Source organism: Neovison vison, chromosome 8 (assembly GCF_020171115.1).
Source record: "Neovison vison isolate M4711 chromosome 8, ASM_NN_V1, whole genome shotgun sequence".
NCBI classification, from domain to species: domain Eukaryota; kingdom Metazoa; phylum Chordata; class Mammalia; order Carnivora; family Mustelidae; genus Neogale; species Neogale vison.
This window is the reverse complement of record NC_058098.1, coordinates 34,234,947-34,249,156: the sequence shown is the minus strand read 5'-3', so window position 1 is coordinate 34,249,156 and position 14,210 is coordinate 34,234,947. Positions and strand designations below refer to the sequence as shown.

The following is a 14,210-nucleotide window of genomic DNA, read 5'->3' as shown; positions in this document are numbered from 1 at the left end:
CAGGAGAGAGGTTGAGGGGCTGGTCCTAGGGTGCTCTGGGACCTGCAGCAACAGCATTCCTGAGGATTTGTTAGAGATGCAACTTCTCAGCCCCCTGCGGCCACTGGACTCTGGAAAAAGAATCTGCAATTTACTAAGGTGATTCAGACACAAATTACAATCTGAGAAGCACTGAGCCCTATTGCACCTGTCACAGCGTAAATTCCTTATCTGATATCTAAGGTTAATACACCAAGAAATCAGGAAGTCACTGTACAAGTTGAAAATTAGTACAAAGTGACTGCCAGTGAACTCCTTCCCCCCCCCAAAAAAAAGTTTTTTTTAAAAAAATTGCCCTGTGGAAATAGGTTGGGGTGGGTGAACAGTTACTGCTTTTCTTTACAAATGTTCGTTCAGGTTAGTAGCTCATATTCTGGAACCAGATTTTCTAATTTCAAACCCCAAGCCCACCACTCAGAAGCTGTGCAATCTTGGGCAAATTACTTAACTGCTCTGTACCTCAGTTTCCTCACCCGTTAAATTAGAATAAAACCAGTTCCAATAGCTTCCAGAGTTGTGGGGATTATTAAATGAGTTAGTTGAGGTGAAAGAGCTCAGAACAGAACCTGGCCCATAGTAAAACCTCACGTTATTTTAGCTTTTATTAGGTATTATGGATCACTCTGATAAAGCTTTAAATGAAAGAGAAAAACCATATTGCCGCATTGGTGTGGACAGACCTCTGTAGACAGAGCTAATATTTTCTCCCATTTTCAGAAAACAGAATACATGCAGACACAATTTCTTTTTAAAACTCCTGTAGCAATATTTAGGTTAAATGTTAATTGGGAAATATTCGTTTGCAAATAAACCATCCAATTAGTAAGATAATTTTAAATGATCAAGAGTCAGTGATAAAACTTATGTGTGACTGAAATAATTGTCAGGCAGAACTACTCTACCAGGCATATTAATAGTTTTCCTTCTGGACATTATCTTGAAATTTAGCAGAGGAACATATTTAATTAAAACTTTAGACTACATGAAAAGAAGTAAGTACCAGAGGAAGAACGTCCTGTAAGATTAGTTTATTATTCATTATTTATTCTTGAGACAGATACTTTCCAATATATCTGAAAGCAGATTCAGGGTAAACTTTTTGACCAAGAATCTTGCTATAACAAATTTTAAAATTCCGATTGGCCAATCCCAGATTCACTTCTAGATTCTGGGCAATCACTATTTCTGAGCTGATGAGGTTCTTTGGGATGTTTGAGCTTACATCAATAAGGATCTCTAACGGTTCCAAAATTACAATAATGAAATGCATGTCACGTTTTTGGACATTTCTCCCAAATCCCGTGTCTTCTCGGGATTCAGGGTCATTTGACAATCCATTTAATCGAAGCGAGTGGTTGGATGTCATGAGTTTTGAATTCACCCTCTAGATGCCCCATTCGATGGAAGACAGTCTCAGCAGCAAAGAGTTTTGCTCAATGCCATGCCTACTCCTTTAGTGACCCCGGGATGCATTTTCATTTTCCAACTGGGTAGCCCAAAGAAGTTTTACAGCGAACTATGACTCCTTTGACCACTAGATGGCAGAAGGTGACCATGAACTGTATCCAGATGGAGTCGACTGGATGCGCGTGGCGGTGACCAGCAGTCAGTCCCCAGATACCTACCTCATCCATTGAAGATTTTTTACAGTCATCATCATCGTCGTCGTCGTCACTCTCAGTGTCCGCTTCCCCTGTCAAATTTTAATAACAGATCATGAGGTAACAGTTTTGAAGATTTGAAGCACATACTAACAGTTACACGGCCAAAAATGTCCGTGGATATTGACCTCTTATGGTTTTAAAGTTATTCCTTTGGATAGTTAAATTTTATTAATTATATAGAGAATTAGACTGAGATTTTGAATATGGGTTTTTTTCTCCAAGTTTCATTTGCGAATGCCATTTGAAATGCCAGCATTCTGTTGAAAATGCTTAACATTTTTATCAGTTAAAAAAATATATATATATGGCATCACCTACATTTAGCTTTCTAGGTACACACATCCTAGAGAGATGTGTACATTGTCTTTCAGGGTCTTAATCATCCGCAAAGGGATAATCCATCCTGTTCCCACTTTTCTTTTCCCTCTTTTTCTGGACACTGACTCTTCCTTGTGGTGCTTCGCCAGTGCTCAGTGACTTTGTGGCCACTTTTCTGAGGCCATACAGGACGTCACAGTGAAGGTCAAGGACATGAGCTAGGACAAAAAGAGTGGGGCTGTGGCAGCATGCCTAACTACACAAACCCTGTATTGTCTCGATCTATGATTTGCCCACAGGCTTATTCGAGTATCCTCTAGGCAGTGCACCTATCTTAGAAAATGGCGATGTCTGTTTTAAAAAGCAGGATAAAATGCACGAACCCTTAACATAATGATGCATAGAAATCTACTTCAATCACAACATACTTCAGCTCGTCTTTAGCCGATACACAGTCATTTCCATGGATTCTTTTTCCTCTCCGAAGATTTGGTGGATGATTCTGCTTTTGAATATTCAAACTAGCACGAGGTATTAAATTCTTCCATGCTCTGGGACTCAGTCAGACCCAATAATATCAGTTATGTAAAAAGTGTTTCAAGTAAAATACTACAGAAGGCATTATTTGATTTGATTACTACCTTCTGGCATTCACACGGGGCAATAACAGAAGGCTTCCAGTAGGTGGCAATATTGGCTCAACAATGAGGCAACTTGCACTTGAAAGGCTCTCCCCATCAAACCTTCCGGAAGTTCACTGCCTGGTTTAATCTATATAAATGACACAGGGTCCACAACACGTCTTCAAAGACGCTTATAAATGTTTTCATTTGGCTGACAAAGTTCAATCAATTACTGAATGACAGCAGTGAGCAAAGTATTCATGAACTAGCTTCAGAAGGAAAAGATTTCTGGGACCAACCAATCATTATTTATGGCTTGTTTATTAAAAGAAAGCACTTGCAGCCACTTTATGATGCTGATATTGTGTTAAGTTAATAAGATGAATCCATTATATTTTGGATAGAAAACACATGTATATAGAGACATGTTCTTTTAGGAAGTTGGCCCTCAAGTTCTTTTTTTTTTTTAATAATCAAATGTGTTGCTCAAGATCTTTTAACCAGTTTTTACTTTTTAGTTAGAGAGGGTAACTTTCTATAGAGTAACTTAAGACTGTTTGGCAAAACCATTTACACAATGCTTCACGGGACTAACAATACACCAGGCATTTCAAATATTCTTTCAGGTCATTCTTTGGTTTATGGGGGAAAGAAAGAAAGTTGTCTTCCCTTACTCTATGAGGAGAGCCCTGGTCTTAGGAGGGACCCTGGAGCCACCTTAAGACCCTAAAACGTTGCACCATAAAAAAAAATCTACTCTATCCTAATTCTTTAAGACAACTGTACTGGCAAAGGGCTGATCTTGGGAGAGGCACCTGACGGACAGGGTCCATGATAAACAAACTAGTTCTGAAATAAGAACCACTGCATGTTTTTCAACTTACTTGAGTTCCCATTACTATCTACAAACCAAATGGTACATTAACAGCGCTCATTATTCAAGAGCCTACCTACATATTCCAATGTCCAAAATTTTCTGTTGAAAGAAAGATTGCACAACAGACCGTGGGGCTAGCTTAGGAAATCTACCGAACCACGAACAGATTGCTGATCTTTCTCTGTATTAAGCAATAATGTTCACTGCCTGTAAAAATTTTTATTTGTGTTACACATCCAGTTAATAAGAGGGACGGAACTGGCAGTGGGAACACACACAGGAAAACAAGTTTCTCCATGCAAAGGAAGATCTGCTTTCTTCCCTAGATTCAAGAGGTTCAAGAACTGTGCTAGGAAATATGTAGCCTCTTGACAACAATGGCCCCAAATCTTCAAAAAGAACATTCATATTGGGAACAAAATTGTTTTTGAGAAGAGAATCAGAAATGGGTAATAACGTTTGATATACACATTCAAGGGGCACCTGGGTGGCTCAGTGGGTTAAGCTTCTGCCTTCAGCTCAGGCATGATCTTGGGGTCCTGGGATCAAACCCCTCATCCGGCTCTCTGCTTAGCAGGGAGCCTGCTTCCCCTCTATCTACCTGCCTCTCTGCCTACTTGTGATCTCTCTCTCTATCAAATAAATAAATAAAAATCTTTAAGAAAAAAAAAAAGAAATACACATTCAAAAACTATCCTCCCATAAAACCTTTCAAAGAATTGTATAATATCTGTTGATAAGGATTTTTATCTAACCTGTAAAAGATATTGGCCATTGAGATGGAAAAATTAAAAAAAAAAAAAAAAGATAAATCAGTGTCTTGGTCAACCTACCCCCCCCACCATTGCCCTAGAGTTTATATTTTAATTTAAAAAATTATTCCCAAATTTTTAAATTGATGTATGATAGTTATACAGAGAAGTATACATACTTGTACATGCATAGAGTGTGAATTCGTGAGAACTACACAAACCTTAGTAACTGTTACCAGGAGCAAGAAACAAAATAAAACCAGTGTCTCTACCACTTCTTCAAGGGTCACCATTTCCTGACTTCTAACTGCATAGGATCCTTCTGCCTGTTTTTTTACTTTATATGAATGGAAATATGGTGGATACTTTTTTGTATCTGATTTCTTTTACTCCACATTATGCTTCTGAGATGCAGCCCTATTCTTGTGTGCAAAGGTAGATTGTTAATGCCGCACATTATTTCACAGTGTGAATACCCTACAACTTCTTTATTTGTCGATGACATTTGGTTAGTTTCCAGTTTGGGGCTGTTGTGAGTAGCGCTGTGTTAAGCAATTCCTTGCATCTCTCTTGATGACTGTCTATACACATTTCTGTCTGGTCTATGCCTGGGAAAGGACTCCCTGGGGCAGTGGGTATGCATAGGTTCTGGTTGTGTAAATACTGCCAGTTTAGCAAAATGATCATTCCAATGTTAGTTAAGCTTTTCATTGAAAAACTTCCTAGATTCAAGCTTCAAGCTTCCTCCCCTTCCTCACCCTCTAATTGGGAGAGCTTCCTAATGCCCTTTTCATACTGCCGAGATTCTGATTAAAGCCAAAAGAGAAATCAGACTAAATGACAAGTAATTCAAAGGAAATGGGATGACCACTTGGAATTTTTTCTTCATCAGCCACAAAAAACAAACAAACAAACAAACAAAAAAATCTATTTCAACTTAAATCTAAAAGGAAAATCAATGATATTAAACATTGCCTAGGAGCTTTGACACGATAATTCTAGTAAGATTACCTTTTTACATTTTAAAAGAGATCTATAAAATATGGATAAGTGGAATTACCCAGAACTCTTCAGCATAGCATCAATGAGAATACATCTGATGAACATCTTTGTGCCCAGAGCCGAGTGAATGTTAAAGAATCATGGCCCTTGAGAAGCTTAAAATCATGTGGTCACTTGGAAGATTATTTGGCCAGTGTGCTCGGCGGAATCATGGCTCCCCCAAACGACCACGTCCTGGGACTATGTCCTGAGTCCCATGACTATATGGTGAGTGGGACTTTGCAGATAGCTCGAAGCCACCCAGTTGGTAGCAGAAATAGAAATCCAACAGTTTTAAAGAGTGTCCAAATAGGAATGTTCAAAGTCCTTCGAAGTTAAGTTAGGGCAGCCATTCTGAAAGCCATGCATAATAGGGAACAAGAACCCGCCAATCCCTCACCGGCTCCGGGAGACGAGGGCTCAAACATGCTGGAAGAGTCACTGTACGTGTTGGAGGCTTGTTCTGAGAGCTTCTTTTTGCCACTTCCTTCTGACGACTTATGTGATTTCTTCTTATTTTTCACCAAAATTTTGTACATTAAATCCATAGGGCTTGGAAGAGGAACTCCAGATTCCAGCTAATGGAAAAGAAAAGCACCTTCTGTAAAAATATTGCCCTTTGAGAATCACTCTGGCTGGCTCAGTTGGCAGAATGTACTACTCTTGATCTCAGGGTGGTGAGTCTGAGGGCTGTGTTGGGTGTAAGAGAGGACTTAAAAATAAAATTAAAAAAAAAAAAAATAGGGCGCCTGGGTGGCTCAGTGTGTAAAAGCCTCTGCCTTCGGCTCAGGTCATGATCTCAGGGTCCTGGGATCAAGCCCCGCATCGGGCTCTCTGCTCCGCAGGGATCCTGCTTCCTCCCCTCTCTCTCTGCCTCCCTCTCTGCCTACTTGTGATTTCTCTCTCTCTGTCAAATAAATAAAAAATCATAAAAAAAAAATTAAAAAAAAAAATATTGCCCCTTTCTTTCAGCCTCCCTCCCCAAAGCCCCGGGATGGTGTTGGACACCAAGAGCTTCTAGATTATTCATTACTGCCTTCCGTCCAGTCCAGTAAACTGTGCTGTTTCTAGCTGCTTCGTGGTTATTTTTTCACATGAAAGGCGTATTTTAATGACCGAACTCCTATTTTTTTCCACAACGAAATCCCCATGAATAAGAGCATTGAAACTTATTGGGAGATTTGCTAATCCAAAGGTTCATGAGTTGGCTGTGGACCATAAATCCAGCCATTTTGATTTAGGACAGGTAGGAAGGCCCTGTCTTGGATTCTCAAAGGAGGGAAGCCAGTTAGTGCGGTGTCTGCCAGGAAGGACTGGTAAAGACAGGAGCTTCCAGGCAAGCATGTAGAATCAACCTTTTAGATGCATTTAAAAAGAGCAACCCTGCCACGCCCCCCCGCTCCCCCGCCCCCCCCACCCCTCCTGCCATAGAACTCGGGAGCTAAGCCACACATGTCCTTGGCATCAGCGGAAGTGGACTGGCGGCTTCACATTTCCTTGCAGCCCCGAGATTCAAGCTACCCTTATTGGCAAGGCTTATTTCTTATGTTTCAAGCTTGCACGGCTAATGAGAAAATCAATTTCCCATGAGAGGGTTGTTAGATATTGTATCAGAGAGCATGTGTGCAAGTCGCCAGATGGGTTATTTTTAGAAAGTTCAGTGAACTCTCCTACACTGGTCCTTTATTCTTTGCTTGCAAGGAGTCTGGGAATTGGTATGAAACCATGTAATAATGTGTGGAGACTAGGAAAAAGGGTTCAGGAGGGGAGAGACAGCTGTGAGATATTCCTACTGTGCTTCTTCCCAAAGCAGGGATGCTGTCAGGCCAAGAGGAGGCCTGAGTTCCAGAACAGGCATATGCAAGGATGTGAGGAGGGGACGCAAGGCCAGGCAGGGGTGTCATGGTGCCACCTGCCATGTCCCGCTTTGCTGAAACATCTCTCTCCAAGGATGTGATGAGGTTCCTGGTTTGTGACCAGAGCCCCGTGTGCCTGGAATATTTCCACGACTGAATGTGACTGTTGGAATTCTGTGGTCCTGCCAGTCACGTCTGTCAGAGGGAGAAGGGGAAGACGGGGAGTACAGGAAGAGGACACGGCCATGTCTCCAACCCTCCGCAGGCACACTGCCAGTTGCCTCCTGGTCAGACTTCATTATCAACTGAATCAATCTCACTGAGCAACACAAACATGGAAAGGATGTAAGGAAGTCTCCCCCCCCCACCTCTGCCCCACCGGCACACAAAACTCCAGTCATGAATATGGATATTTCTTCAGGGGTAAACCTTGAAACTGCTTACTGGGTATTTTTCCAGTGGTTCCATGAGAAGAGCATCTCCAAAGATCAGTCGGCAATACTCCGCCATCTTGGCTTGCTGCTTTGGGCTAAGGGGGATGAGAGAGAAAGAAAGCAAATGAGGAGGATTATTTCAAGATTTGGTCAGGATTCCTATATACTATTAATTAAAGAAAGAGGTGATTCCCTCATCTTACCCTTCAGGATTAGTATTTATCATTCTAAACACCTAGTTTATTATTCTGACTTCCGCGAATTTGATTACCACATGGCAGGTAGACACTGAGGCTATTCCCAAGGCTGGCCTCAACAGACACAGATGGGGAGCATAGCAGGTCATTTGCCAGTCACTGGGTTCTGGAATGTCTCGGGATTATGGACTCAGTCCCTGTTGTTCAATTTCCTGACTCTAAGTCAGTAGTAAGACTTTGGGGGCAGAACTTATCCAGGATTCCCGGTGAACAATCAGTAGAGATTTGTCTAACCTGCAGAGAGCTAGGCTGCGGAGGAGTGTTTTTAAGGAGGTGAGAGAAGAGAGGAGAGGGAGGAAGGGAGAGGGAGAGAGAAACACACACACACACACACACACACGGGCATAGAATCTCAAAACACAGAAGGGCGGTCAGGCAGAAGTGTGTCTACTTGGGAGGGGATCCTGGAGGAAAGATAAAAGCAGCAGGTGCGTTGGGGAAAGGTGTCCGCACCTCTTACGTGCACAATAGGGCAGGAGAGCTGGTGTCAGCCTGCCTATGGGTCAGAAGGAATCTGGTCTGACAGACAAAGCCTGGAACTACCGGTTTTTCTGAGATGAGCTCCAGGCTCTCAACCACTCTGGATCTATACAATGAGGATAATAACTGTTCTTGGAAAAGGACAGAAGGTGCTGAGATAAAGTGGAGTAATGGATGCAAATGCCTTTGACCCGTTCAAAGAGTGGGGCAGATATAAGATGATCCAGGGTTAGGACCGGCTCCCCTGGACGAGTGTGCGCTTGCTAACACAGAAACCCAGTCGATGCGGGGGCACATCGGCATCTTTCAATACTCCTGCTTCCTTTGACCTTTTAAAAAGCAATAACATTTTTTTTTCTTATTCATGTGGAATGTTAAATATCATTTTAAATGTATCCAATTCCATTGGGTTTTATGAACTGTGAGTGTGATCTACAGGCTGTCAAACTTGATTTCCAATAGTTGTCTCTGCCTGCTGTAATGTGAATATATTTTAGCAGAAGTGGGATTGTAGTAAGAATAAGTGAGTGATGAAAAAGCCTTCTTTACTACAATTCAAATCGATTATAAAATGTGATTCTTATTTTCTTTCTCTCTTCTATAACTATTAAACCTGGATCATGGATTGGTCCCCCCACCGCTGCCCCTGGGAAGGGGGTGCTCTGAGGATTCAAATCATATTGCAACGATCCACAGGGAAACCCATTTTTTGTAGCCTTTTTTTAAAGGATATAAATGCCTTTTTTAAAGGAATATATTTTGGGGGATCCAATGACTTCTCTGGGGTTCAGGTGGAAATCCGAAGTCACTGCTTTGTTGGAACTTCAGGGGGAGGCAAAGAAGAGTTTCGAGCACTTGCAAAACCCTGCAGAATGACCTCGTTGTCCTTCCTTGACCCACAGGAGATTTTACTGCGTGGCTGATGCAGCCTTCAGATTCCTCCTCACCAGAATCAGGGAGAGGAGAGAACCTGCCACCTGAGAACTGATCCTGAAAAGCTTGGGGGTGGTTGTTTAAGGACAACTCAGTAGAAGTTGGAGAGCAAACAGAGAGGTAGCTGATGTGTCAGAACTGCCCTGGGCATCCTCTGTTCAGACACTGTTGCTCAAAAAACAGCCAGCTCGGGGGCTCAGATAAGCCGAACTGCAGCTGTGGCTGAGACAAGTCCACCTGTGTTCGGCCAACACGGTCCAGGCTGCATTGGAGAAATTGTCCAAACCCTTCATTTTACTTTCACAGAAAGATGTCACTCAGTGTCACAGAGCTTTGCGACTCCAAGTGTGGTCGGAGGACCCGTAGCATCAACAGCGCCCAGAGCTGGCCAGAAATGCAGACTCAAGGCTTCCGATGCAGATTTTGAGTCAGACTCTCCAGAGAAGCAGGGCGCAGGGGTCTTCACAAACCCTCTAGATGATTCTGACGCACGCTCAAGTTTGAGAACCGTTGTGATAGATTACAATAAGTCAGCAGGTGCTGAAGGAGATGACATTTTCCTTGAGTGTTGGAACTTGGGTTCCTTTGATCAGAGACCTAGAGTAGAGAGTTTCACCCCAATTCCCTGCTTTCAGGATTTTGAGCGAAGCCATGTTCACACCAGTAGAGGGTTAGTGGACCACAGGGTTTAACACAAGCTCTGACACTTCATCCAAATGACCTGGGGTCTTAAGAAAATGATATTTCCTAGGCAGCATCAGCCTGGGGCCTGAGATTCTGCATTTCTTCCTTTCTTTTCTCTTTCTCTCTCTCTCTTTTTTTTTTAAAGTAAACGCTACCCAAAATATGGGGCTCGAACTCATGACCCTGGGGTCAAGCGTCGCAGGCTCTATCGACCGAGCCAGCCAGCTGACTCGACTCAGTGTTTCTACCAAGCTTGTCAATGAGGCAGGTGCTGCTGGGCCACGGATCTATCGAAGAAAAGGGACTTAATCGAACGTTTTCAAATTTGCCTCAAAATCAGCTGAGGCGAAGAGAACAAAGGGGAGTTTTCAAGAAAAGTAAAATGGGCTATTTGGTAATCAGGCTGTTCTACACACACACACACACACACACACACACACCAGGCAGGGAACCGAATCAGAGCAGAGAGCACAGTGTACAAAGTCGGAGGAAAACAAAGCAACTTTGTGGGTCAGAACTGCAGAAATGAAAGACAGTCACACTGCCGTTAGCAAGGGAAAAAAAAAAAACAAAACATCCTGAGGAGCTCAGGGCATCCACATCAGCTACGGCAGAGACGAAATGACAGGAAATACTCACAAATACGTTTTGAGCTTCAGGCCACAGTGGGCACATCTGGACATAGTCACATACCCTTCAAGTAGAGGCTCCAGGCCCAGAGGCCAATTTTCCGACCAAGGACTGTGCCTCACAAAACGTGATGGTGTAAATTCTCCCCATTGCACTAAACCAACCTCCTTCTTCATAGAGGAGGAAGCTATAACCCCTGGAAATGAAGGATCTTGTCCCAAATCTCACATTATCTGTGGCTGAACCAGAGCTAGGGGTTACTTTCTTGACTTTGTGTAGAATGCTTTTAATGAAAATGCTAGCTCACAAATGAGGTGAAGCATCAGAGTTAGCTAGGGCTTTTTTTTTTTTTTTTTAAGATTTCAAAGTCTCATTTCTATACATTCAAAATGGGGTATGGGAGTGAGGCTCAGGAATCTGCATGTTATGGGATTCTGGCAGAGCACAGGGTGGGGAGAAGAATGAGCTGCCAGCAGCTAATGTTAGATCTCCCTTTGTTGTTCGTACAGAGAAGGGGAACTCCAAGTACTTGGAGGGGGAAAACCAGAAAAATCCAGTGGATTTCTTCCTTTCTTCCAACGTGAGTTTGTTTTGGACGTGCGGCTCAAAGGAGCCTGAGCCACACTTCTGAATCTGACATTTTGTAGACAGAGGACACGGGGGAATAAAATGGTCCACTAGAGACGGCAGATAGGTGGCGGATTATTTCGGGGTGGGGGTGTTCTCCTGGTCACTGTGTTGCGAAGGATTCTGAGGTTTATTTCTGGGTTTAGTGGGAAAGAAGGCTGCGAGTGAAGAATGATGTCTGCACTGGGTTCTGTAATGAGGTGAGCTGGACCACGAGTCAAACACGGGGTTTTACCAGCAAAGGCAAAAAGCTTATGAATTTTCTTCGGGTGTGTGATAATCCCCCCAGGAGAGGATTGAAGCTGAGCGATTTTGACATGCGAGGCTCAGGGATCCTGGAAACATGAAACAAACAGCTTTCCTCCACAGCAGACCTCACTACATTACAATTTTACTGCCCTCGACTTCATCTCCATGATTGGGGGTGGATATCTGGGCATCCTGGAAAAGCTGTTTTCCGGTTTTCTCTTGTGACTTACGAATTATTAAGAAACCTTTAAGAGCGAAATATCTCATTTTTAAACCAGGAAGGACAGTATCACGGTACTGTCTTTTTTGCTCTTTTGTACAAGGCAAGGTTTGGTTTTCACGCCCTGTGTTGGCCCTCTGGGTGTTTGGTGTTGAAAACCACAAAAAACGTTCTGTGGTTAAGGATCACAAGCCACATAAAAGCGAACATTTACAGTTGCTTTGCAGAGGCTCTGGTTGTCTTAATTCAATTATTCTGAAGGCTCTGCTTAGGTGTGGGGATAGTGTTGGTGAAACCTGTGATTTCTGAAGCCAGACCAGCCAGATTTTGAATCCCAGCTCGGTCACCTTTTAGCTGCCTGGCTTTGGGTAAATTCCTCAGTCTCTTTGGGGCACAGTTTCATCATCTGCAAAACAGGGATTATCATAATAATATTTATTCTTAGGAGCCCCCAGGTTTCTGGTTACATGACCTTATACCTGTAAGGCTGCTTACACCTGTAAGGTTACATGGCCTTAACACCGGTGTGCTGCTCGGCACATGATATAAACTCAATACATATTAGCTGTTACTGTGTTTGTGGTGGTGGTTGTTAATACCTCTCTGATTCCCTTATAGGAAAGCTCAGTGAGCAGGCGGGAAACAACAGTGGAACTACAGCTTTCTGTTTAGTCTAATTTATATAGAGACATTTCTTGAAGACCATAAATGTGCTAGATTTAGAGATATTTCTCGAACAAGGACATCAACATGTCTGGGAACTACAATGCCTGAAAGAAAGGTGTTAAAGGACTGTTAGAGCCCAATCACAGAAGGACAGACAGAGATGGAAAAACACTCATGTGCAAGCCAGGGTGGTCACAGCAAATGAGGTATTAAATACAGGAACTCAAGAGACGCTCCCTTTAGTTCAAAGAGCGATAGCAATGAAACAGAATCAATTCTTCTCTCTGGAACTGCCCCCTCAGAAGTGTGAGAAAAAACTATCTGCCAAATTATTAAATCATTCATTGGCTGACTGTTTCCCAGTGCAAAAGAACCATGAGCTGGTAAATGGAATATGGATTTCCTGAGGGCAAACTGGAAATACAGATAATTATAAAATTGGTTACTTGCAAACAGATCCCTTCTCCATGATCACAATAACCGATGATCACATTTAAACACTTGGAAATTCCTCAGGCTGAAATTGGCGCATGAGCCAAAGTGTTTCTTTCAAGACTTTAGTGAAATCTTAAGGAATAAGTAAATTGAAGCATGGGTTGCAAATTAGTTGAACAAAGGGAATCAATCAGTGGTCTGGGGAAGACTTCCAGTAAGAAGAAGGGTTAAAAAAAACAAAAACAAACAAAAAAAACCCTTAAGCCACATTAGCACAGGTGCTGTTGGCTTTTAGTTGAGAAATCAGGCTTGGATCATTGAAATGAAAGAGGGGGTATCACAAATATTCTTTTGAGTAACGGTGGTCACTACTCCGCCGTCTTCAGCCATTCATTCCATGGACTAGAATTCCAGTTTCTTGAATTTTGAGTCCATGGAGAGAAGATTCTTTCATTTTGAAGCATTTTAAACTGAGTAACTATAGGGTAAACTAATGCCTGTATTTTAGATGTAAATGCATCTTACCCTGGCATTTTGTGATAAAATGAATATAAAAGAGTTAAGTCAAAGTATCCTTTCTTTGTGTGGCTCAGCGATAAGGACAGGCTATTTTTGTGAAATAGGACCATATTTACAAAGAGTAACAAACAAGAGCAATCAACAGGAAGAGGAGGTGGTCTGGGTTCTGCGTAAACCCAGACAGTAGGACAGAATTCAGAACTTTCCCTCCACCAGCTTCAGAGTGCTTGGAACTGGCCATTTTTGTGCGGCAAAACGGACTACAAATTTGCATGCAATAAAGGGACTACTGAAGGAGGATTATAAAAGTGGCCCCTTGGGAGAGAGATACGGTATTATTCCACAATGTTGCAAAAAGAAGAGTCCTTCATTTTAAAATCCTGTGGCCTGTAACTAGGTTCCCCAAGTGCAGTGGATTATTGAAATGTTAATGAGGTTTCAGGGAGTGAATCCCAACATATGGTGATGAAAACATGACACTTAAGACTTTACATCAATAAGGAACACCATTAATAATGTCAAGTAATCTTAAATTGGTGCACAATGATTAAACATACCCATTTCAGGGAAAAAGACTCCCCAGTGAACATGAGGAATACTTACGAATCTACGTGGTTCTCAAATGAAAGTAGAATTGGAAAAGGTGACGTCTTAAATGCACACTCAGCAATTGCTTCTATCACTTCCTAAAAACGAGAACACGCATATATTCAATATACCGGAATTCTAACGTGTAGATATGTTTCCCTTTGGGGTTACACCCATTAACGTGGTTGCTTGTTTCATTCATAGAATTGTAGGGAAAGACCTGAGGTGGCCTGAAGGGGTTGTGCAAGCGTCTGGTCTGTACATTTTCTGATTCTTTCCTTTTCTTTCCTTCTCTTTTCTTTTTTTAAGATTTATTTA

At 42.3% G+C, this 14,210-nt stretch overlaps 1 protein-coding gene across 3 annotated transcripts in view; it reads right to left on the bottom strand.

The window, feature by feature from the left end:
• The window catches only part of PLCB1 (phospholipase C beta 1), a 685,746-nt gene that overhangs the window by 147,506 nt on the left and 524,030 nt on the right, over positions 1-14,210 (bottom strand). For all 3 annotated transcript variants that reach the window (XM_044263433.1, XM_044263435.1, XM_044263434.1), the window contains exons 12-15: positions 13,908-13,990; positions 7,615-7,699; positions 5,715-5,892; positions 1,665-1,732 (exon numbers count right to left, since the gene is read on the bottom strand). In XM_044263433.1, the coding sequence (XP_044119368.1) occupies positions 1,665-1,732; positions 5,715-5,892; positions 7,615-7,699; positions 13,908-13,990 (414 nt within the window). The remainder of the gene's footprint in view (positions 1-1,664; positions 1,733-5,714; positions 5,893-7,614; positions 7,700-13,907; positions 13,991-14,210) is intronic.